This window comes from Rhea pennata, chromosome 3, assembly GCF_028389875.1.
Source record: "Rhea pennata isolate bPtePen1 chromosome 3, bPtePen1.pri, whole genome shotgun sequence".
In the NCBI taxonomy this organism is placed as follows: domain Eukaryota; kingdom Metazoa; phylum Chordata; class Aves; order Rheiformes; family Rheidae; genus Rhea; species Rhea pennata.
In genome coordinates, this window is record NC_084665.1 from 82,792,964 (window position 1) to 82,820,280 (window position 27,317).

The window sequence follows — 27,317 nt, forward strand, 5'->3', positions numbered from 1 at the left end:
TCCATTTGTATAATACGCCATTGCTACAATTTTTACTGGCATTTCCATTTTGTTATTAAATGTCATTGATAAGGCTTCTCCAGCTCAGCTTTCTGGGATCATATTCTTGACAAAAAAAAGAGTAGCAATGAGAAACACTGCAACTATAATGAAAAAAAGTCAACTAACAACCAGTGCTCAGGGAAATCTGCTGATTAACACCATCCTTTAGCATCCTGGATGTCTGAAGGAATAAGAACACCATCTGAGAGAAGTAATAAGCGGGTGCAGTTGTACGGACAGGTAATGTATTGCATTTTATATATGCCAAGTGTAAAACAAAGTTTTGGGGTGCGTGAGGCATCTTTCGTATCTGAAGTATAAATGGTAAGCTAACAAAGATGTTAAAAAGACAACGAGAAATACGTTAAACTGCACAGGTAAGACAGAAGCACATGTACTACACTGTGGAAAGAGACAGAAGTTCCAAACAAGCCTCAAGGAAGCACTGCGTTGTTACTAGCACTAAAATGTGCTCACAAGTCATTCACCATGGCAGTGACAGCTGCTTGACTAGAATTACCCCTCTAGAAAAGTTGTAAAAAAATACATTAGAGTAGTAAGATTACAAAATTAAACAGTCAGACCTCAGACATGTCTCCCTTCAGATCTTACCTAAGTTACTAACTGATCAGGACCGACATTACCTGAGAAAGCAAAAGTCCAGAAACTATCTATCCAGCACAGGTCAGATTCATTTCTACCAGCAGTATATTTTCCCTCACTTCATTTCTTTTTAGGGATACACTTGACAGAGGCTATAATCAGCTCCAGCTGGAGCCTTCTCTTTTGTTTGTTTGTTTGTTTGTTTTAACTCATTAGGTACTTCTTTGCTGATATGAGTACTTGAGCATCATCACAGTAATACAGAACATGTAATAAGTTACAGCAATAAGCAAAATTACTGTTTTGTATTTTAATACATACATTTTTAATCACCTTCTGTTGGACTTTTGTTTTTTTGTTTGCATGTTTACTTTCACTAAATAGAAGATTAAAAATGATGAACAGAAAAATACGCTGTATATTTTACAGATATTAAGTCAGAGGAATGAGACTTTGCAGATGTGCTATAGCAATTATTGAACATGAATACTCAAGTAATTACTATGTTAAATACCTTATTCAAATAGAGTGCAAATTAAAGCTATCCTAGTTTGTCTGACATCCACAGTTTGTTCTGAACTGGCAATTTTGATGCTTTTTTTAACAAAAAAAAAAAAAAAAAAAAAAAAAAAAAAAAAAACTATGTTCCAAGTAGGCTAGACTCAATATTCTGCTTCTTTGTACCTTTGACATCACACTAGGAAGGGGGTGTGTATATCTTCTCAATTTACTAAACAGAAAGAAAGAGACAAAATTGAAACAAACTAGAAATAGACTAGTTAAACTAAATTTATGTTTAACACAGGATGCATAAGATGCAGAAACAAGCGGTACAGAATCTTTTCCCATCCTGAATGTATCCTCTTAATAAGATAGGAAACTTGTACTCTGCCTGACTAAACTGAATAACAGAGTCATCTGAGATGAAACACATGCATTCCAGAGGAGCAAAAAATGGAATTCATCTGCATAACATTCCTTCTTTCCCTTATCCTATCCAAGGATATTCATCTATTAATCTATTGATGCTTCCATTCATAATTACCCACAGAAAATGGGATATCTTAAATGACAGGGACTGAAAGAATATCAGGGACTCTGAATATCCTAAAATTTAAAATTTTGAGACACTTATTTATTTCCTATAGACTGAGTCACTAGATTATTAGGTAAAAAAAGAGATATAACTGCCATCACTGTAGCAGTGATGTAGCAGTAAGGGAAGATGTGGTCATCCCATTTCAAGAATTTCTACCAGACCGGTCCCCAAAGGAACACTAAGGCCCTTCTCAGATCCGAATGGGAGTTAGAAGTAGGCACATAGTTGTTCGAAGTTATCAGATTTAGCCATTTCTGTGCAAGATCAGAAGCAAACTTTCAGGAATCTAAGGAAAATGATGGCTGCAAAGGACATGTAGCAAATTGAGGATTTAAATGTTGTGCTTTGACTAAAGGATCGATTAGGTACCTGATCTACCTGTGGTACAGATGACATCTTAGGAAAAGATGTGATGGACACATAATTTAATTTCAGTAATTTTAGACAGGTAGATTTGGAAGGAGTGCCATAGAAACTTAATGCAGTTATAATAATCTGTAATCAGTATATCAGCATTACAATTTATCTTGAAATAAGAATAGTACATAATGAATTCAGGGTTACTTTCTTCAACACGTTGCTTTTAAATAAGCTACTAACCAGAAACAAATGCCTTTCTTATAATACAGAGAACAATATGGCATGGTATCATAAACTTTCTGGACTACAAAAATTCATGTGCAAAATGCTACAATGAAAATTGCTCTTAAAAATAACAAAACAATTACACTTAGACAATCATGTTGCTTATTTTAGCCATTTAAAAGTTAGTCATCTATTCTAAGTCATATAGACTTTTAGAAAAATGTAATCATACAGACTTCCTTATATCTGAGACAGAGAAAGAGAAAAGTTGTCTCCAGAGAACAATTCTCCTAGCTGCCTTAAGACTATATTGACAACAGAAGTGAACTAAAACACCAGGTCAGGTTCGATGACTATCTTTTAGACCTCTCCAGTTAGGCAAGATAAATTTGGTTACAGACAAGATGATCAGCTATTTTACATAAATTCATCCAGAGAAATCTGATACCAATGACTATCAACTGCTGAGAGATATACAAAATCCTTTTTCCACTGAAATGATTTTTCTGTTATAAGCTGTTTTTCTGTACAAATTACAATTTTTCAGGAGAGCTTTCAACTACGAGGACATGATACTTTCACTGGGTAGGAGGGACCTGCTGGGCTATGAGAAAGGAAATAGGGAGCCTGAGCATTTTGACTGTCCATAGACCTCCTACCTGGCCAAGGCTTCAGATGGGCTCAGGGAAAGGAACGACAGAAGACAGAAGTAATGAGATGAAAGACTTCCACCAACCATTTCTACCTGACCTTCTGGAAAATTCTTTTCAATTTTATCCAGTGGGAAATAATGTCATTGTGCCTGAATAGATTTTTATAGACTGCTTCCCTCCCCTCCAACTTCATCCTCAGAAGAAAATAGACAATAAGAAAAACTTAATTTTAATTTTCATTTAAGATAGCCTTTTTGTTGTTTGATTAAATAAGAATTTTGGAGTCAATGTTTTTAAAAAAGAATAGAAAACTTACCTAAAAAACCTTTTTAATTAAAGTTATTACATTGAAAGTGGGTGAAAAGAAAATTGGTCTTTGTAAAGCATTGGAAATCCTATACTAAATTGCTCTGAGGTAAATGATCAGTTCAGTGTCTTGGGTACTTTTCTCAGTTTTCTCCAGATTAAGAACACTGCCATCCACTACTTTGCTCTCTTAAAACTCTTCTACATTTGATTTTGCCAACCATTTCTAAGGCATGGGATGTAATGGAGTCATTCCAGAATAGAAGTGGTATGATGTAGGATATCACTATACATACGTTATTTGTCCTGGATAATTCCTACCAAATCAGGACCTAAAGGAGAGTAATAATTGGCTGTTCTGTGTTTGGAGGCAAAGGAAGACCAGTTTAGGCTATGAGAGAGTTATCAAAAAAACAAGTTACATGTCAAGCTCTGTGTCAATGTCTCATAAAATTTGCTCAAATAATAGCTTTAAACCATGGCTTTAAACCATAATGAAAGGACTTAAACAAAAGAACTGTAAGATTAATGCTAAAAGATTGAGAGCGAGCGACTAAAGGGTTCAGGGTTAGGTCTAGTTGTATTTAACAACCTCATTATTGTGCTGAAATCACACAAAGGGATTGCAGAGATTGGAAATACAGAGGGCAAATAATATTGCATGTAATTTGACAGTATCTAACTTAAATTTTCTGAGGAATAAAAATACACTCCTAAACCTGAGGTCTGAAACTACTGCTATAAAAAAAATATGTTCTCCCTTTCCAAAATTTAAAAGGGATTGTACTGTTCTGAACTAGGGCCACCTAATAAATACTTACTTTTCTGCTATTTCTGATAAATATTAATGCTGGTCAGATAGAAAGATATAAACATAGATGTTATATCTTTATGATAATGTCCTAAGATGCAGCAGTACATGCTGTTGGGGTGGAATCAACATTTAGGACTTGTTGCATTAGTCCCATCAGCTGTGATTTACAAGGGTTAAAGCTTCTATTTTTTTACAAGTTTGTATCACTAGCTGTAGCCATACGCAGAAAAACAGAAAAAGAGGAAGCACCAAGGAAAAATCAAATAATAAAGACATTAAGTAATCAGTTTTTTGCTTTTGTCAAATTATCTGAAGGCAGTTAGCACTAACAGCATTATTATCAATATATTCTGTACGACCAACATATTGTAAATTTATTTTGATAATAGAATAATTTCTCCATAAAACTGTTCTGCAGGCAGAAATCTGATGGTTCATTAAATACTGCATATCTGAACTTGATATGCAGGTTATCTTTTGAAAAAACCAATCAGGCCTATCAAATTCATTTTTAAATTTAAGAAGCAAAATGAAATAGAACATAAATGAAATGTATTCTATTCTAACCTGTTTGTATTTCTACAATTCAGCTTTCCTGATCTTTAGAGAATTTTTCAAGAGATCAGGTTCTAATATGGTTTAATTACATTTATCTTTCAAGGATAAAAAGCAAACAAATCAGCTAAGACATTTAAGTCTGAACACAGCTTTTCAACAAAATGTAACAAATTTCATTTTCTTTCACTACTACATGTAACAAGCAGATCATAATGCTGTAAAAAGTAATACTTGCATTTAAATAATAAATCACAAATGTTTTGAAAGAGCCACTATCGTCCATCAAACAAAACTATACTATTATCAATATACCGATAAAGAAAATATATATCAAAAATATAATAAATTGATATATCAAAAATATATCAGTAAATAATAGCATCTAGAAATCTGAAGCCTTCAAAGAAGAGAGTGCTAACTATATCAGCTAAAAATATGGAAAAGTTCCCTTTTCGCTTGAACCTGTTTTAATGCATTTAATTTAATTTTAATTAACTTTTTAATTAAATTTAATCTAATGTAAACAAATTTTAACTCCTGTCCCAAGTTTATATTATTAAAAATGTATTTTTTCATTAATATTCTCCCCCCTTTTTAGAGCAAAAATTTTCAATCAATCTGCAACCTCATACATATAGGGAATTCCTCAATTAATTTGAAACGATTAAAATTCAGATTTGAAATTAATTCACATTAATAGGTCTTTAAATAAAAATTAAGATATATATTTATGACTGTAGAAGAAAGTTTTTCAATAAATTTGAAATCATCTGGTAATTAAATCAAATTAGTAGAGAGAAAAAACTAAAGTAGTATCTCTTACACGAAAGAACAAAACTTAAAGCTTTACATCACTGATCATGCCTTGTTTCTGGGAACTATTTCTGTGAATCATACTCAGCACGAAAGAATAACTTTTGTTAAGAAATAAACTTTGCTTCAAATTGAAAAAAAAAAAAAAAAAAAAGCCGACAGAAGAGAAAGGAAGGCAGGTATTTTAAAAAAAAGAACTGTTCTGTTGCACAATGTCATTTTTCTAAATTGGATTTTGATTCTTTGATACTTCTAGCCTACTGCAATATTTAAGAAAATCCTGCAGTCCATTTCCCTTGGATTCAGCATTTTTTTTTTTTTTAAGAGAAAACAGACTTTGTAAGCATGCATGTGAATGCTTTATGCTAGATTCAATTGACTGGATTCTGAGTATAATGAACTTCAAAATCAAGTTATATCCAAGCTTCATATTTTCTGGTCAGTTTGGTTTCATGAAAAGGTATAAAAGCAGCGAATTCAAGACAAAGAATTTTCTTTTGGATATATTTTAAAATCCAGAATAGTGTGAAAAAGATATTTTGATTAAACGTTTAAAGGCCCGGCGTGCTATACAACTGTTAAATGCTAATCCTATTTGACTTATTTATTTTACTTATTTCCTGACTTTTTTTTTTCTTTTTTGTACAACTGCTTGTTTCTGTACACCTGTATCTTCAATAAAACAGTCCTGCACTTTGTGTATACTGAGCATGTACAGACTTCACTGCATTAATATAAAGCTGAGGAAGCAACCAGAAGGGCTGCAGGCAAGCAAGCTGTTAAGACCCCAGATGGCCCATGCAGGGAAAAAGCCTTCCACGACAGGGAGGTGTTTGGACGTGTGAAAGCTGAATAACTTTGCTTAGTGCAGAAAATGGTAACCAGATCGTCACATTAACACGTGGGACTCTACAGCGAAGGGAAAGTCTTGTCACCACATGGAAATTACAATCACTGACGCTTCAGAGCATCTACTGCCGCTTATCATCTTATCATGTAAACAGCAGGGTTCTCATTCAGGACTTCGTGTCTTTTGACGATGCTGTAGCTCATTTCACACAGATTTTAACTATCTGAATTGCACTGTGGCTTTAATGCACAACCACATTAATACAGGGCTCGGGATGCTGGAGAGAAACGTATGTGAGGCAGTTAAAAAGAAAAACAGAAGCCATTATCACGAAAACAATAGTTAGCTAATAATTGATATGCAGCTTCTCTGAAGTTAGCACAGGAATGAGCATGGTATAACTGTCTGGTAAGCAGGTGACAGAACAAGATACTATTTCCATGCACTATTTCCATTAGTATGTGATTCATTATTGTCAATAGTACGGTTGAAATAAAGTTGTTATATAGATATAATTTAAAGTGTAACTACTAACAAGCATTAGGTCTAATTTAGGAATACTTTTTTCAGATTATCCCAAGAGATTAAACTGATCAAGAGCGATCAAGACTTTCAAAGACAGAGGATAACCAGAAGATAGAGCTGTATGTTATCATTTCAAAAGGAGCGGTATGGTTCAATAGTTGCCACAAAGTGGGCAGGAGAGGAATATCAGCTCAGCAGATATTCTCATACTCTTCTACCCCTTTTAAGTATAAATAGATTATCCTAAAGAGGAATCTATGCATTTCCTGAGACTTTCCAGCTCTCTGCTATTGATAGTTCCTTGCTTCAGCACAAAAGTGAATTTAATAATATCCCAAACTTAACAATAGCACAGATTTGATGGCACTAGCAATAGCATTACTCTGATCTTCCTATGTATTTCTGCGTCTTTATTCTGTGTGAATAACCTGCATCAAATTTTCATGTATTTTCTGTGGACAAATTTAGCAGAAACCGTTCTGGCAAAATAGATCTCTGAATGTATTACTGTAAGTATGAATCTAGGGAAAAGAGCTTTTGGTAACCGCAAATAGAAGATTTCAACCACAGTTCAATAATCTGATCTAATATCTACTTTACTAGCTGCAGACTTTTTGGCATAATTCTCTGGGAGCTAACTACATGGGGAAAATAATGTTTAGGGGTTAAAAAAAAAGACAAACAGCAATAAAACTTACTAATGTGTTTTAGTTTCACTTGATACAATTATTTTGACAAAAATATTCTTTCATATCCTGTACATTATCAGATTTAGGATTATGATAAACAGTTATCCTACATGAATGGCTGAACTAGGTTTTTCTGATAAATATTTTTCTTCATAATCATCTGGCTGCATCCATGTGCTTTCTTGCAGCTGAATTTTCAAGCAACTTTATTTTTCCTAATCTTTTACTGTATCGCTGAAATGTAGTTTCTAGGGAAAAGAAGTACAACTTAATTCTTTAGACTTTACTGTTTTGATAATAAATTAAAATGAAACAGACTCTCACTATTTTCAGAAAACTGTCAGGAGACCTACAATGAAAAATAATAGAGTTTGTAGAGCTTAATTAGCTTAATTGCAGTGTTTAATAAATGAGACACCTACCTGTAGTGATAATCAAATCTTGTCACTGATCTGAGCCTACCGGGTTTTTCCATTTTCCCCCTTTTTTATGATAGTTTGCAAAATGTTAATTTTACTTGGGATGTATTCAAACACAGTCAGAGAATGTGCTCCATATTATATGTATTCACACCAGATTTTCCCGCTCTGAAAATTACAATACTCAATCTTCCTTATAAAAAAAAGAGATGAGCAGGGAACCAAAAATATATGGGGGGGGGGAGCTATTAAACTTCCAAAGTAATCTTGATTGAAGGAACAGATTTTAGGCCAGCTGAGTAGCTGTCAGAGTTCTCACTTATAGGTCATCTCACTTAAAGGTAAACCTACCAGTTCCTGAATCTTAGTGCACATAGGCAATAGAGTTGAGTTGAAGGGTGTGGGGTTGCTTTTGAGCAAGTGCAATTTCTACTGCTCAGAAGCAATAGGAAAAAAAAAGAAAAAAAAAAGAGTTTAGCCATGTCCACCAAAACCAAGGTCTATTAGACCAAGAAGGCTGAGAATTTCAGCCTTCAGCACTTACTTACAGTTTTTCACCACTTTAAGAAGCTGACATATTTTTTCAGTATAATTAAATAAGACTATTTCCTTCACTTCTAATGCAGATTTACTACCTAAAAGCCTAATAAAGTCCAAGCGGTAAACAACTTCATGTTAGATACAGCTGCAGCTATGGTTTTGAGTTTCTCTTTTGAGTTTGTTTTGACACATTGTTGTTGAAAACTACAAAGATGCGAAAAGATAAGAGACGATTTATCAGACTCTTATAACAGTTTTGACTATGATTATTGAGGTACAAAGTATTTGGTTTTGGACTAGTGCATGACAAGGATACTTCAGCTTTGCTTCAAAGTCAAAGGAAAAATAACTTTCTGTCTTCCCCAAATATACCTGTAAGCCCTGCAAGCAGAAGCAGCATGCTTGTAAGCATCATTATATAGCATTCTAAGATGAAGAAGAAATCTCAACAGATATCATGTGATGTTCACTTAAGTTCTCAATGCCAAAGCCATCAGTTCTGCTCCTTGTTGTGCACTTTGGAGGCACAGGGGGCTGCAGTGTAGCACAGTACTCAGCAAATCAAATTTGATTCTCATAACAAATATCTAAACTGCCAGTGCAACCTTGGATTTAGTGGATGCTTTTTAGCATATACTCTGGTTATTAGTGTGAACAGATCTCGGACTAGGGACAACTTATTTCCAGAGCCATTTTGGATTTCAGTGACGAAGATCCTTTTAGATAATTAGTGACATAGTCACTAATGTAGAATCATAGAATCAGTAAGGTTGGAAGCAACCTCTGCAGATCATCTACTCAACCTCCTCGCTCAAGCAGGGTCACCTAGAGCAAGTTAGACAGGGTTGCATCCAGGTGGGCCTTGAAGATCTCCAGAGAAGAAAACTCCACAACCTCTCTGGGCAACCTGCTCCAGTGCTCCATCACTCTCACAGGGAAGAAATTCCCCCTCACGGTCAGGCAGAACTTCCTGTGCTTCAATTTCTGCCCATTGCCTCTTGTCCTGTCACAGGGGACAACTGAAAAGAGTTTGTCCCCATCCCCTTGACACCCTCCCTTCAGGTACTTGTACACATTAAGATCCCCCCTCAGGCTTCTCTTCCCCAGGTTGAAGAGGCCCAGCTCTCACAGCTGTTCCTCATAGGGCAGATGCTCCAGCCCTCAGATCATCTTCGTCGCTCCACACTGGACTCTCTCCAGTAGCTCCATGTCTCTCTTGTCCTGGGGAGCCCAGAACTGCACACAGTACTCAAGATGAGGTCTCACTAGGGCTGAGTAGAGGGGCAGGATCACCTCCCTTGACCTGCTGGCAGCAGTCTTCCTAATGCACCCCAGGATACCATTGGCCTTCCTGGCCACAAGGGCACATTGCTGGCTCATGGTCAACTTGTCATCCACCAGTACTCCCAGGTCTTTCTCTGCAGAGCTGCTCTCCAGAAGGTCAGCCCCTACCTTGCACTGGTGCCTAGGGTTATTTTTGCCTAGGTGTAGGACTCTGCACTTGCCCTTGTTGAACCTCATGAGGTTCCTCTCTGCCCAGCTCTCCAGCCTGTCCAGGTCTCTCTGAATGGCAGCACAGCCCTCTGCTGTATCAGCCACTCCTCCCAGCTTGGTACCATCAGCAAACTTGCTGAGGATGCACTTTGTCCCCTCATCCAGGTTGTTGATGAAAAAGTTGAACAGGATGGGACCCAGTACTGAGCCCTGGGGGATGCCACTAGCCACAGGCCTCCAACTAGACTCCATGCCACTGATGACGACCCTCTGAGCTCTGCCTTTCAGCCAGTTCTCAATGCACCTCACTGCCCACTCGTCTAACCCACACTTCCTGATCTTACCTAGGAGGACGTTATGGTAGACAGTGTTAAAAGCCTTGCTGAAGTCAAGGTACACAACGTCCACTGCCCTCCCCTCATCTACCCAGCCAGACATTCCATCACAGAATGACTATAATAATTAATAATATGTGACTATAATAATTAGTAATATAATTTCCTCCAAGTATTAATAGAACAGACTAGCGATGGAACTTACAGTAAAGAGTATTTTAACTTAAAGAGAAGTGAAGTAAGAAAATTGTGTTTTGTAAAGAACCCATGTATCCATCTCTGTAACTAAAGGTATTCTGACAGAAAGATATATGATTAAAGAGGCTTTTAAAGCAAATGATCATGTTCAATCTCAAGAGCACTAATTTCAAATCTCTAATTTGCCTTCTGGAAAATAAATGTATTTTACAAATTTGCACACTGAATGAACAAAATCAAAATCAATGAATATTTTCCCCCCAGTATTCTATCCTAACACCTGTTCCTTTTTATAGCTTGCTCAGAAAAACATTCAGCTACTCTCAGCAACTGTAAGCTCTCACACTGAAAAATTCTGTTATCCAAATTCTATTATCTGTTGCCAGCTTAACATCAGTCTGTTAAGCAATTTTCAAGTCTTCCCACATCCTATAGGGCAATTTCTCCAAAGCACATCCCCTTGACTGATGAAGTAAAGCTCAGAGTTTTTCAGCAGTGAGTGGACAAACACTTGTTGTGTATATTTTTCAGAAGAACAAAGAAACATAAATAGGCAAGCTAGTCCTACAATAAGGAACTTCCTCAACAAATATTTGTGCTCTGCAGAAAGGGTAACATGTTGTTTGTTTCCTATTGAAATGGTCCAAAAGCAACATTTATACTCATCACCAAATAATGATCACCCAGGGAGCCAGTTTTTGTCCTTTAGACATAGCACTGGATCTGCTCTGTTCAGAGAAAAAGAATTGCAACATTCTAGTTTAAAAGTAATAAAATCCTAATCACTTACTGCAATTCCCTAGATGGCTATCTATCTGTAGCTTTTTAACTGTTTTTAAAGACACTCTCTCATAACTGGAGTCATGAAAACCATCATATTCTACTTTTCTGAAAGCTTGATAAACCCAATACTCTTATTACAGACAAAGTGTAATGAAGCACTTTTTTCCCCATAGGAAAGTCTTCCACTCGTATTCTTTGATGCCAACTAACCTTCACATCTGCTATTTCCCTATTGATTTGCTACAACTTGGCACTTTTGTAGAGTGTCTAATGAGGCAATTCTGTTCAATGACAGCACTTCCTCTTCAACAAAAGGAGTGCAATAAAATAGCAGTTTGTTTTCTATACCTTCAGGAAAAAGGCTGTGTGCAAATTATAGAAACAAAGTGTAGTCATCAGTTATCGGTGTGCATGTGCAGAAGAGAGTTTGTTCCTTTCATATTGAACCATTATCTATGTAAAATTATGCAAACTACATTTGGTTTTGAATTTTTTAAGCAAATGAGGATTCATTCTTGGTCCCACATAAAAAGTTATTTCCAAATACATACTGTTAACTATGGAAATAAGCTTGAAATTAGTCATCACTTAAAACATGATACAAATATGTATTTACAAATCAGTAAGGCACATTACAGAATATTGGGACAAAGAATATTTTTGTTCGTTTTGCTGTCATTGAAGACAAAGATATCAAAGATTCTTTGTTTAAGCAAAATGAAATAATTTCTTCTTGACACATATTGCCTAATGAAATATTTCATTTGAAACTAAAATTATTAGTTATCTAATAGTACTCATCTATAACTTTGTGGAAAGCACCAGTGTCAAAAAAGGGAAAGTGTTATATTCTTAAATTAAAAATCAAGTATAACAGTTTGGTTTCAAACATTCTGAAATAATTAAAGCATTGGTGTTTTATTTGTATTTTACTTGGGTTTTCTTCTATTCCAATCCTCTGCATGCATAACATTTAACTGTTTTTTTTCCAAGTGTATGAAATTTCAGATTTTTTAATCTTTAATGGCTATAATTTGATTGGTGCATAGTTTATTGGGATTTAATTCTTTTTTTTTACTTGTATGGCTTTAAACTTAGATTCATAAAGTATTTAAAACACCTACAGAAATCCATGGGAACTTATTAACAATGCATTAAAATATAAGGATATAGTTCCATCTTGTGTTTTTCAGCTTGTGGTAATAGTTTAAGAGGTTGCTCCCCCACAAATTAATCTTTATCTTGAATCAGTACAATTAAGAGAAAAGGAAAGATAAGCTGGTGACTGTCAGAAAAGGAAAGAATAAGTATTAATTTCTTACACCAACATTTATACCACAGAATTGTATTTTAGAACCAGACATCCATTCTACTGAGCACATAGCAAAATTGCCGAAGATTCTGAATAAGTTATATACAAATCAAGGCTATGATTCACCTGCTACAGCTAAAAAGAAACGGGACCAGGACTCAGGCCCATAATTGCCCACATCATGCAGCTTGGAATGGCTTTGGCCTGTCCTAACAGTAAATCTCCCAATTAATTCCCAAGCCCTACCCAAAGATAGCTCAGATCTTAGCTCTGGAGATGTCAAGTACATACCAATGAGAATAGAAAATTCAGAACCTGTTGGAAGGCACTGTTTGTTCTAGGTACAGGTAAACATTTCATTTGTACTGTAAAGCAAGGTTGTTAGTTTTCCTGTGTCACTCTGCTTATCTCCCATATGCTTGCAGAAAGCCAAACATATGTGAATAGAACTTGGTTATACAAATAAAGAAAAACAAAATCAATAACTGCAGCGCTGTCATCCATACATTCAAAGGTATTTCTATGTTCTATATCTATGCCAAATCTTTTGCTTGCTTATTCTTGCTGTTCTTTTCAACCTAGGAAAGAAAAAGAAAAAAGAAAAAAGAAAAAAACAATTCTACCTTAAATAGTAGTGCCTCTCCCCTCAAAATGTCTTAGAATTTGCCCCAACAGTTGGAATTTAAAACCGTATCTCAATTTTGGAAATCAAAATTCTATACTAGAGGATGACAACATAAAGATTTTTTGAAACAAAGGTGGTTTTAGAAGTGTAAGTTATGTATATATACATATATATATCCTTAGATTTTTCGGTGTTTCTTGATTAACTTCTGCTCGACTTTGACGATTTGGCTGACCAATTTGCTCAACTGTACCCTTTAATTTAAAGTTTCTGCAAAAATTATGGCATCTAAGAATGCCAAGAACCACATACTTCCAACAAAATATGCAAGCACTGCAAACACATTAGTTGTGCACACATCAAAAGCCTGCACCTGTCACCCTAATTTAATAAAAAAATTTCTTTAGATTGATAAAATGTGAAAAAAATGACAAGTTGCACAGCAAATGACATAGTAACATCTGTCCTGCCGGTGGAAGATAAATGTATTCAAGCTCTAATACGATCAAACAAACAGTCACTGGCTTATTTGTTAGCAGCACTGATTTTTGCTGTAAATGACCAGTTCAGCTTTTTTAAGTATCAAAGTTAGAAATATAGTCCAGAATTTTGGCCGAAGTCCAATTAGTACTGGAATGTGAACTTTCTCTATGATTTTAAAGAGATTATTCTCTTTTTGTGTTAATTTCAGTGGCAATATGTAAGGAAAGGAATTCTTCACAGCCTTTCAACCAATCATCTAAAATAAGACAAGTATTTCCCATAGTTCCAATTAAATTAGTTATTTTTATCATGAGGTTAGAAGTGTTTGTCTCATTCTCTATAAAATTAATTAATGTACATACACAGATAATTTGTAATGACAGTCTCTCCCTACAGTTAAACTATAGCGTATATGTGTATGAAAACTGTCTAACGCTTTAATGGCAACCAGAAATTTTACAAGATCCTTCTAATGTACTAGTAATATCTATTCATTAAGCATCTAGACCCAGGTACCAGTCCAGGCTTCTCTATAGACAGTGGGAAAAGATCTGCAGTTTTGGAGAACATTCAGTCTTCCTAGGAGAGTTAATTAAGGTAGTTGGTAGGAATTGTTTTCTAGTGATTTTTTGTTTCTTTCTGCTGCCAATAAAAAGAGACCACATCACTATCTTAGAGTCAATACCTACATTTTAGTTGGATTGAAGTTAAGTGAGGAGAAACCTGCCTTACGTATATCAGAAAGGGTAGACTACATCTTTCCTAACAAAATAAAACATTTGGGGGTCTTTTTTCAGGATTTTAGACCAACCAGCAGCATCTTACTATGTCTACCTGGTAAGCTCTCTCAATTTACAAAATAAGGTAGTCACATCACAACCATCCGCTATGAGTAGTCGCTGGCCCAGGTTCTTTGTTGAGCTAAGTTCAGGAATTGTTTGGAAAAATGTTAATTGTCCTTGATCAAAAACTGTACCAGAAACCATTCTGACAATTCAGAAATACAAATATTCCAATTTGTTTATCTTGCACACCCCCTATACATTTAATATGCTGGTATAGTCCTAGCCTACAGGTCTGAGACACGTTAGGAATAGACCCTATTCTTGCTTTGCTCAAAGTCATTTTACTGATGCTAGGCCTCCTTTTACAATTCTCATATCTATAAAACAGTAGTAGCAATACCTTGGTTACACATTTAACCTATGAACACAGCTAAAGTAGCAGTTGATATTATTATTAAAATAAAGTTTATGCAAATTGTAAGAAAATATAGTTTTAGAAATTTGAATGACATAAAGTAATAGGCTTTTAATGATATGATTCCCTTACTAATTCTAACACAGTTAAAGTAAACAAATAACATCTTGTACCAAACCTTTTTACAGCTCCAATATTTGTAGATGATGGTGATTGTGTTGTCAGGTTTATTCCACTAAATTTTAATAAATTAAATTTATCGAAGTGATTCTGTATTTTTAAAAGGAAAACTGAAGAATAAAGATCAAGACCAAGAGTCTTGATTATTTTTGAAACTGTTAAAAAATCTATTTAGACTGCAATTTAGAAAATACTTAGGAATCAAGCTCTATTTTAAAAATAAATCCAGGAATATATTATTAGCTTAATAGGAACATAAACAAATGGACTCATTACTGCTTACGATATAAGTCTTATAATTTCCCTTCACTCTCCCTTTCATCTTTGATGATGTTAATTAAAAATACAGTCACTGAGAGTATCTAGTCTTCTTCATTATGAACAGGTTGTACAAGTTAAATTCTCCTTAATTTCAGAAGAGATATTTCTTGTATGAGGCAGCTATAACTGGAATTTCAGTGCTTCCTCTACTATCTTCCGATTTTACGGTAGACAGACACCTGACTAGAATACCACTGCTGGATTTCTAATCTATAATAAACTATATTAAGTGCCTCTGTACTTCAAGGAACAAAAGCTGCATAAGAAATACTAGCTGCAGCCATAAAATCAATTAAGAAATAAAACTGTTGTTATTGTTCATCCCAAATAAATGACTCAGCAGTTCAACTTGAAAAAAGTACATTTGAAAGATGACTAGCTGGATAGCCTTAGTTAAAAGTTCAAATGTCAAGGACACTGTTCTCAGAGCTTCTTTGCTAGATAAGGCGAAAGAAGAGCTAGACGGCTGTTCCAGCACATCACAGAAAATGTTTGGTGCCAATCTTTCTTTCTCATGAAAAGTTCCTTAAGGAATGTGGCCTGTCTTCTTTTTTCAGAAAGTGGAAATGTAAAAAAGTACATGAAGCTCCTGTCAGACATCTCATATAGAAATTTCTTAGAGCTTTGGAAGATTCTTTTTAAGTCAAGGAAGGTAAATGTCTCTTCTTTAAAAAAAAAAAAAAAAAAAAAGAGAGAGAGAGAGAGTGAGAAAAAGACAATGACAGCAAGACAGAGAGAGACAGAATAGCTTTCTATCTTACTACTGGCCTTCGGTTGCACAAGAAAGTCAGAGCTCTTCAAAGAAAGAACAAGAAAGTCAAGTCTCCAGAATATTTCCTTTATTTTATAGCTCCTGGAGGGGGAACTGGTTTCAGTTATTAAATGATAAGACAGATCCCTTCAAATCAAATACAAACATTTCACGATAAGGGATATTAAATCCTTTGTTAATTTTCATAATGCCTAGTTTCTTAACAGAAATAATAATTTATTAATAATACGTATTAAAATAATAAAAACTCTCTTGCTCTCCTGCGAAAATTATATCACAATCACAATAATTCACAACAAAATTTACAGAATAACTCATCTTGATTTTAGCTGCCAATTATCTTTGGATATATACATATTGTGATCATTTAATCCAAATTCAGCATAAAAGAACATATAATTTATTATTATCACTATTATTGTGAGTGACCATCCTGGATTTTTTGATATGAAAAAAAATCATAATTTTCTACACAAGAAAATGATGAGTACAAAAAATAACTATGTACCAAATCTGAATAAAGAAAAAACTGCTAAGAAATATATTGCTTATCTTTCGTGGACCGATAATCCTCTGATCAATACTCTCATCCATAAAATACGGCTTAGTATATTTTTTTAGAAAAAAAATCGGTAATTCACATTGTCCAGATTAAGGATCTCGAATACTTTAAATACAAGTTCAATTAATGCATGAATACTGATATGCTTAAGAGGCATCCATATCAAATACAGCTTATGTAATTATTACCGTAGATGTGTTGCTAAAAGGATGGTTTAACTGATCTTGACAAGCATTCCATTCAGAGCAATGAATAACTCTGGAGAAGAAATGTATCAGTGTAATAGGCCTCCAGGTGGTATTTAGGGCACTCCCAGCATTGGAGATATTTCTTACACACAAAGCAATGTTAATGTAGTTAGACAACACCTCAGCAGTATCATATATAAATTGACAAGGCAGAACCAAGAGTTCACCTCTGCTAATGAATGGTGGCTCTTAGGCTGCTTCAGTGGGCATGAACTCAACTCAGAAGGCTGTTCACATAGCAGGATCTCATCTCACAGGAGACTGGCTAAACCAAGAGACAATTCAGGCTGGAGAATGGCTTCTGAGTCACATTCCCAGGATGAGTCACAGATCAAATCTGCAGACTCCCTGTGCCTACTTGGTAATAGATCTATTAGCTCTGAAGTGCAAGACAATTTTCAGTGTTTTATCAGTCTCTGACAGGAGGAATTTTTCTCAGATGTACCCTTAATTTCCTAAACAAACCCTAACTCTGAAATCTGGCTTTTTTAAAGAAAACCTGTTTGGAGCTGAAGTGATCTAGTTCAGTTCCCTTTCTCATCTTGCTCATGTTCTAAGGACAGAGATAAAGGGGAAAAGGCTGAAAAGAGAAGAATAGAAATGAAAACTTTTCTTGCCATACATCCTGGGGAAAACAGCAGGAGAAATAGGGGGAGGTGCTAAGGTTAGATAGCAATTAGGTCATGCATTTCTGAGGAAAAGCCTAGCAACCAAACCTGTGCTCAGAACCCAAAGTTCAAGCATTCTCTATCCTGTCAGTCATGGTGTTATAGGCCCAGAAGAGGCCAGAAAGTGAAGTGTATCAAATGTTAAAAAGGAAAGAAAAAGACTTACCAGCTAACAAAAAATCTACAAGAGTACGTAAGGACAAGTTAATTCAGGAAGTATCGGCTTTTACGTTGTTGTGGACTTTCTCATCCTCACACATGTCTAGGCAACATAACTCCCTTCCCCAAAAGTGCTGATTCCCAATGGTTTTCACATTTAGCTGGGTGATGCAAGATCACCCTGCCACAGAAAGAGGTACTCTCTGCTCCCCTTACATCAATTCTAGCATTCTAGCAGTCAAAGCAGCTTTCTTCACAACTGAAAACTAAACTTATAACAACAAAAAAAACATTTTCAGTTGGATCAGAAATCTGGACTGACTTCTACCACTGCTCTGTGATCCCTCAAGACAACAGAGCTTGAGGCTAAAGGTAAGAGAAAAGGTTAGACTATCTGCAGCTAGATTGGCCTCATCCAATCCCAAAACAACACATCAAGACAGCTAATATAACCAGAACCCATTTAACAAGGATTAGTAGTGATTAAACTCCAATTAGCTTCAAAAGGAAAAGACCCTACTTTTCTCATCTTCAGTGGTATCACTATACATTCTCCAAAATAAAAGATGGAATGGGTTTCTCTTAACTACAAAATGATTATAATATTCCTTTGAAACAGGTACATTTTTCAGAACTTGTTGGTTTTTTGCTTACAACAAGTCCCAGCACAACTCGACTCCAAATACGGTCTGGATAAGATTTGTTTATCATCAGGCTTAACTCTCCTAGGACAAATGTATAGTTAATTAATCATTATGTCCTTCTGGACTCTAGTTTCTCGTATGCTGTGTTTCTATTCGGGTTACAGTTAGGTGTCACTATGATTGAACGTATCTTGTACTCTCAGAAAGACCAGTATCATTCAGACCAATTCCATGGAGGATCAGTGTAGAGCATTAATGTTTGTGTACTATTAATGCACATTATTGTGAGACATAATTTTGAAAAATAATACAAATTTCAACTTACTACTAGTATGTTCATTCTACTTCCACTTCATATTCACACTGGGAACTAGCTGTGAAACAGTAAAGCCATGTGGGAACATAGGTAACATAGTTTAGCCCCCCTTGGGAGTTCTCTGTGAAGATCAGCATAAGACTTTTTTTCTCTATGAGTATTTTATGATAAGGCAGAAATGGAAGGTGAGCTGCGGAAGATATTAATTCAAATGACCAAAGACATACAAGATTTTTCCTAATGTCAACTTCTAACTTGTTTTTGATGTCTTAAACTATTTTATTTACTAATGTAATTAATGTGAATGACTAATCTAGGTTTCACAAGAAAGTTATTTATACTTCTTTGAGAGAGTCCTGAAAAGCATTTATTTGTACATGTAGAACACCAGTTTCTAAGGTTTGTAGTGGGAGACATGTATAAATGATAAATATGAATCTTGTCCTGATTTTGGAGCGTAATTATTCATGAATATTGTGTGGTAGCCAGCAACTTATTAAGGGTGCTTACTATCTGGACATATGGAATAATGCAGTTTAAATCTATGTGGAAATTAAAAGTCAGCTAGATTATATGTGCATCCTTATCAGAAGAAAGGGAAGGGAAAATGAGAAAGGAAATGTTCCATCTATTTTTAGCTTAATGCCTCAGCCGTGAGAGGTAACAGGCAGCTAAACACATGCTCTTGTTTATGGTAGAAACGCTAATGGCTCTGACAACCCCACAGAAGAGGAAAGTGTCAAGACTGCATAAAACCATTTCAGTCACTTTGTCCCAGTAACTAGAGAGTTTGGTTGGAACAAGGCCCTTTCTGTGAATTTGTTCTGCTTTCTGACCCCAGATTCAAAAGAAAGACCACTCACCTCAAAGAACTTAATGGTACCAAATTTATCTCAGTTTCTTCCACTTAGAATTCAAATGCACTGCTGCTCTTGTCACAGCCTGTGTCCACGCATCATTTAACCTACCTAACTCCACCTAGCTCTCTGATTTTTTAAAGAAGTAAGTAGAATTCAGGAAGACAGAGGTATTTTGAGGTCTCTGGACAAAGTCTATACTTCATTCCCATAGAGCCTGTCATTGAAGATTCAGTTCTTGTAAGTAAGTCTAGGGAGTTACCATAGACTTTGTTGTACAGGTTTGCACCTGTAGCTGCTTTTTTCCTACATTCAGAGAAGTAGTGGTTAATTGAATATGTATTTCTGCAGAGTAGGAGTCATCATGGGAAAAGGGAAGTAGTGCACTTCAGCATGCATGCAGATAGGTCTAAACTACAATGACTCAAAAGAAAAAGGAAAAAAAGGATGAAATACTATTTATATTCAATTCACTTCTATTCAACTATGTATTTTCACACTTAAATCAGGTCTGTATTTGTCACATTCTAATATGACTTTGCTTTAAAATGACTTCAGCTTCAAGTGAACTGAACCTGTGTGGAATCTGCTGCCAATTAATTTTTATACATCATCCAGATCCCCCCAAAAAATTGTATTCCACTAGCCACTGGCAGTCATTGTATATGTGAGAAGCACAGAAGCACTATTTTGTTCATGTTTGACTTGCACCAACCAAATGGTTGTTACCCACTGCCAAATTTCATATTTTATTTTCAATTAAAGGGTCAGTGTGTTTGTGAGTGTACACCCATGTGCAAGTCAATGGCATTTGCCTATTATAACATTCAAAACATGGTTTGAAAAAAACACCGGGGCTTTAGTAATTTTTTGCATGCCGTTGTCACTTACGACACAGGAATGGTGTTCAGATTTTTACCTTTGCTGCTATTCTCTCATTTATGTCAGGTGTTCTGTCGCTTGCATTGCAGTTGCAAGCAGTGGAAAAATTTTCCTACAACTCCTTTTCTCAGCTTTTAGAGATTATTCCTGAAATTTTCCAGTGTACAGCTACAGCCTCCTGCAACTTCCTTTAGCAATGGGGTGAGAATTCACAAGGACTGAATTGTCCTTCCCCGCCACAAACATCATGAGGGAGGTAGTAACAATATAGATGGGCGGGGGGGAAAGAAAAAAAGAAGAATGAGTGGTTGTCAGAATGGATCTTTGTAGAGAAAAAGTATTGCAGAAAGAAAAATGGACAATACTGTAGAAAAGTAAAGTTGGAGTATAAAATGGGTCCAAGGGTCCTGAGAAAGAAAAGAAAAGGAACTGGCAAAAGTAAATGGGGAAGAAAGAATAGTCTATCAGGTAAAGCTTCGGTGTGGGAGTCAGGATTCCTGAGCTGGTCCCCTATCTGCCTTTCACAGAGTGACCTTGAAAGAGCTGCATTCTCTTTTAGTGCTTCAGCTTCCTTATCAGCAAGACAAGCATATGAAATATACAGCTCTCATAGAGAGCTGAAAATACTTTTAATTCTCGGTACAGAGGTAATGACACTAACTTCCTGCTATTACAGAGAGAAAAATGACTATTTTTTATCATTTGCTACACAAGTGACTGGTAACCCTAACTGAGAAAAATACCATTGTGCCTGGTACTGACATTGAAAGGTACAGAAGTGAAAAATCATGAAAAAAGCCAAAGTGCACAATAACCTGTGCAAAAATAATTTAAAAATTGTAAACCACATGTAAGCAAATGTGCTAGAGTAATTTCTTTGTGAGTGAGGACAGAGAAATACCAATAAAAGCACAGTTGACTAATACTGCTCTTCTCAATTTCAGAACTGTCAATTAGAAGGAAAACAGACACTGGAATTTTGAGAAACAGAGATTCAGAGACCATAGAAAGCAACGGACAATGGAAAATACAGGCTTTTTGATCCAAAAGCAGTTTAGTGTGAGATAAGTACCTTTAATGGAAATAATACTTTTTTTTTTCTTTTATTCTGAAGAGGAAGGAAAAAAGATTTGGGAAACTTAAAGACTGTCTTGAAACACAGTTGTTCTTCATTTCTATTCAGAATCCTGACAGCAACAATGGAATGGTCAAGATTCATTTCATTATCATTTTAAGGTTGTAAGCATTTGGGAAAGTCTTGAGATTAGATGAATCAGCCAATGGAAAAGAATAGAAATTTATAACAAAGAAAGAAATTCAACAACTTGAGAAAGACATCAGGATCAAAACTCTAACAGCAGATATGACTTAGAATTTGCTTCCACATTTTTTCCTTGTAATTCTTGCATTATACTAAGGCCTTTTTGTTGTTCCCAATGAAAGGGCCCAAGTTGTCCCCTGAAACTGCAGGTACAGACCCACCAGTCATATTACACTTTTAGAAAACTGCTTCCTTTTCATTCTCAGACTAGGTAAGTGACTCTTAAAAGGAGAGAACACTGAAAATTTCCTCTCTTTTCTGCCTGCTAAATGTTATAATATTGTATTTCTCAGACCACAAAAAGGCAGAGGATAATCTGAAGGACCTAATCAACCTCTGGAGATGGCATTCTGTTAAAAATGCAGGCATTTTCATCGAAGCTGCTTGGCGGGGATGTTTGGTTCCCAAGGATGACAGTATTCTTAAAGTATATAAAGACCAAGTTTTTAACTCCAGCAGGTATTAATCTTGCAGTTAGTATGTATGTCTGATTCCCATTTAGGTTCTCCTTCAAAAGCATTCTTCTTTTGTTTTAGCATCACTATAGTTTTGGCCAGGTTCCAAAGATTTGTAAAGAAAAATTCCAAAGGATTTCTCTATAGATAATTTATGCAGAAATTATTGTCAGTCTCATGGGCAGCTACTGAGCCTCACTGTGATTGGAACTAATAACTATTACCAAGATACGATAATTTCATTTAACATTAGGAAACCATCTGGTGCCTTCATTTCATGTTGCAACATAATGCTACTGTTTTGCTAAATCCACTCTCATTATAACAAGACAAAGTAGCTGATAAAAAACATACACAGAGGATGTGTATGGATAAAATTATACTCTTGATTATTTTTGTGCAACTTCTCAGAAGTCATACTTGCATAGATATTTTATATAGGAAGGGACTACTAAAACCTAATCTGAGCTCCTGTATAATGAAAGCTATGTATTTCACTGAGTAGCCTCTACAATAAAAGTGTAACATCTGTTTGGGCTATGCTATATCCATCCTTCTCATAATGGCTGTGTATCATGGCTGAATCCAGCACATCTCTAGATAAGATGTACTTGTGGTTAGCTACTCTCACTGTTAAAATATTCACTTTATTTCTGGTATGAATTTTCCTAACTCTGGCTTTGAAATACTGAATCTCATTATGCCTTTTTCTACTAGATTAAACAGCCATCTACTATCAAAAGTCTCATTCCCATTAAGGCACTTATGGACCATGATCAAGTCACCTCCTATCCTTCTCTTCAACAGACTAAGCAGACGATCTTCTTTAGCTTCTAACCATAAGGCTTACTTCCAGACCTCCAGTCATTCCTTCAGCTTTTATGAACCTCTCCAATTTTAAACATATTTTTGAAGTGTGGTCACCAGAACTGGGCACAATACTTCAATAATGGCCACTCCTTGTTTGTATATCAAAGATTTTCATATCTACTCTTCTAAAGCCTCCCTTAGCTTACTGATAAAGTAGAAAGCAATTTAAAACACAAGTATTAATCTGTATTTTTATACACAATGCATAAAAACATATACAGCACTTTATCTTTTGTATATTCTCTTCATCCAGTGTCACTTCTGCACATTAAGATATTTTTCTGATACTGTCTTCCTTTATCAACTGTCTGAACTTTAGGGGGGTTTTATATTATTTTTATTATCTACGATGTCTAGTGTCAATTCTAGTAATGCCCTTTAAGGCAACTCAATATCTTTTTTTTCTTGCCTTTTTTATTTTCTTCATGTAAGAAAATGTTATTTCTGAAGCAATTTGTTTATACATATAAATATGTACATTCATTAATACATACAAATACAGATACAGTACATCGGTCAGAATTACAGCACTCTGTTTTATGATACTAATCAACTAAATTAAATAAAAATGCCTAATTTTACTAGAAAGTTTACTGTTATAGATAGAATGTATCAAAATGTTTGGGGCTTTTTTATGAATATATTATGTATTATATTATGTATTTCTTATGCAGCTAGCTCCAGTGAATATCATTTACATCAAACAAGTTCTAATTGGTACCCGGAAGATGCTTCAGACACTGAACGAACCAAATGAAGTTGCATAGTTTTCATTTTTCTTTTCCCTTTGAACACGATTTTTACTTATTTGTTTGCTACAACAGTCATAGCTACTTCTAGCGCTTAAGCTTAGATCCATTTCACTAGGTACAAAATAGTACTGATTAATTTGCATACTATTTAGATAAGACAGTAAACTCTTATCAGAAAAATATGAGGAATTGGTTCCTTGTAAAAGAAATACTTAACTATCAGTGCATTTGTATGGCACAAAATACTAATTATGATCTGTTCACACATAAATTTCAACAAATATGTTTATTCATCAGAATAAATCTAAATTCGACCTCAAATTTAACATCTGAATAAAAAAAAAATCCTCTGTTTTATTTTGACTTCTCTTTTTCATAATTAACTAGGAAAATTCAGAATATACTAAAAGCAATTATGTACTAAATTCTGTGATATGACAACGTAAATCTATTGTGTGTAAGTTTAGGCTATTTCAAATGCATATATAGCTAAAATAAAGGTCTTTCTTTCTATACAGGATGTGCAATTGCTACTTTGTTAACAGTAAGTCCTCTCTAGGTCTTGGATACAACACACTAGACAAACACAAAATATACTTAGTGTATAAAATATACTATACTTATATTTACTTAGATAAAAAGAAATAGAAAGAGGAAGAGAGCAGTAAGAAAAAAATATTCAGCAAAGTGAACAGTATACTAATATGCATAAGGGAAAAAATATCCAGAGAAAAAGAAATAGTATGGTTGCTAAAACAAATCAAAAACACGAACACTGATGCACACACACACAAAAAGAGAGAATAATATAGAAAATCAAGGAGTAGGGAGAAGGAAAATTAAAAGTTAAAAATATGCAGAGAAATGTGTTTCTGGCAACTAGACTGAAAGAACCTGCTAAGTAAAAAATGCTTCCTAATATTTTAGAGTCTATAGTTCCAATCTGAAAGAGAACAAGATCAAAGTCTTCTGCCAGGCAAATATGAAATTAAAGCCCTGTAGTGTTTTCTGGTAATCAATAAATACCTCGTGTCATCTCTTTATGGCTTGAGACTTTAATAATTTTCACTCTTTTAAAAATCCCAGTCTCTAAACTTTCTTTGAAAGCTGTTTCATTGAATTGCTTTACATATTTCCTGTCATCAAGAGACCTCTAATTAATCAGTTACTTCTATTAACTTCCTCAGCTCCTTTTCCAAGAAACATTCTGGGGAAAATATTCAGAACCTTCCTAATGCATGCTATAAGGCAAACAGTCTAAACATCTTCAGGTACCAAATACTAATTGATTTTTATTTCCAAGCAGAAGTTGAAAGCCCTGTAATTATTCTAAGAAATTAAAACTATATGTATATTTGGATTGCCACTAAAGTCATAAGATTAAATAGTGAATATTTAGCCTTGGTATCTGAATTAATTTTGTACTCTGCATCTGATGAGAGGAACTGAGTACATGTTCCTCAATTTCTAGGCAAACTTCTAAATTGGGCCTCAGTTTGTCTGATTTCATATGCCAATGTAACAGTCACCTCAATGCCTTATGTGACAGCATAACTCATAAAACCAGAATATGCTAGCTAAAGGTCTTCAAAACATACCAAAGATCAGCCAGACTTTGAGAACACCTCTCTGCTTGGAAGATCTGAGACACATCTGTGCTATCAAAGACGAAGCAATACAGAACAAACCAGCCTTTGTCCCCTCACACAAACTTTTTACAAATTTAAGCTAAATTAAGCACTTGATGAAGATAGGAAAGAAACATTTATTTCTAATACGGCTGCATATTTCCCTATATTTCAAATTCAGTGACCTAAGTAACAGGTTAAAAGGAATAGAAAGGCTGGAAGGATCTGAGCACGAGTTCAATTTGACATTTTCCTAAAAATACGAGTCCAAAAGATTTTTCTCATCCTAGTCACTGATACTGTAAGTGTGATCCAATTGCTCAAGCAAAGACTGACAGACCTTTAATTAAGTATAACTCTATTGATCTGATCCCGTAACTCATACTCTGACAAAACTCATTCTTCTACACAGCAGGGGGAGGTTTGTCTGAGCAAAGTATTCGGGTTTCTTGACCTACTCCATCACTGTATATTCAGCTCTTTAAGTAAAAATCATCAGAAAATTTGTCTTTTATTTCCCATGACAGATTTTACACTTGCTTTCTTTGATGTCTTGCAAATCCTCAAAGAAGTGTTTTTCAGTTAGTTTTGACAGCTATGGGAATCATATTCTTTACTACACCTCAGCAAGGTGAACGCTTTCCCCCCACAATCATGAAAATCATGAAATCTTTGCAAACAGAATATAAAGCCTACCTTGAAGAACGTCATAGTTGCTCCATCTTCAACTGCTCCATACTCTATCTTTGTCTGCTTGGCCAAATCATCGGCAGAATCAATAGGGGATTCCATACGTTCCACTGTCAGAAAGGCGGCTAGGTTAGCAGTGTACGAGGAAATGATGATAAGTGTGAAAAACCACCAAATGCCTCCCACTATCCTGGTGGAGAGGGCTTTGGGCATGAGCTCAGAACCTAACGGAAACCAGGGGAGAAAGATGAAACCAGTGCATAGAAAACAATTAACAAGAGTTTAGCACTTTTTGCCACAGTGGTGAGATGGAATCACTGTGCAAAAAAATCTTTAAGCTACAGGCTAACATACTGCTTGTACAAACACACACAACTGAAACGAAAAATAACTAATTACACTTATAAAGACAGATCTTTTGGAGCTGTGGGAATCAAAGGATAGTAATGGGAGATGCAGGGATCAGTGCCTTTTAAGAACAAATTTTATACCAACAAGAAAAAGCAGCTACTTGAACTGACTTTCCAGACAAACTTGTGGCTGAACTTAGCCTCTAAGTTCATAATACTAATGATGAAGTACTTACACAGTTCTTTATCTTCAAGGCACTAAACAAACATTAATTAAATGTTTTATAAAAGCTTGATTAAATCAAAATGAGCTATTGTTGAAAGGAGTAGATATGACAGAGTATTTCATACTTGAATTACATAATATAAAATATATTAGGAATAATATTAGAAATATAAAGGAATCCTTGACTTTTGCCATTTGTATTGCAGTAAAGAGTTGTTTGTTGAATGCTCAGATAAAAAAATAAATAAATAATGATAAAAAACATCTCCCATCTCTATAGTTAGCCCCACAATTTCAGATAAACATGGGTGGCTGTGCCACACACTTAATTTGATAGAGCAGCAATGACAATATTAGATTGCTATGCATAGACTAGATAAAGATAGATTATAATGCATTGCTGGAGTTGCCTGCTCATGGCACTAAAGAATGGAAGGAACTACAGACACTACATGACAATTTGCATAATTATTAATGCTAATTTAGAGTC

General features: G+C 35.1%; 1 protein-coding gene across 1 annotated transcript in view; it reads right to left on the reverse strand.

Moving 5' to 3' along the window:
- The window catches only part of GRIK2 (glutamate ionotropic receptor kainate type subunit 2), a 413,047-nt gene that overhangs the window by 71,734 nt on the left and 313,996 nt on the right, over positions 1 to 27,317 (reverse strand). Inside the window, exon 13 of the mRNA XM_062570999.1 lies at positions 26,258 to 26,475. Coding sequence (XP_062426983.1) covers positions 26,258 to 26,475 — 218 coding nt within the window. The remainder of the gene's footprint in view (positions 1 to 26,257; positions 26,476 to 27,317) is intronic.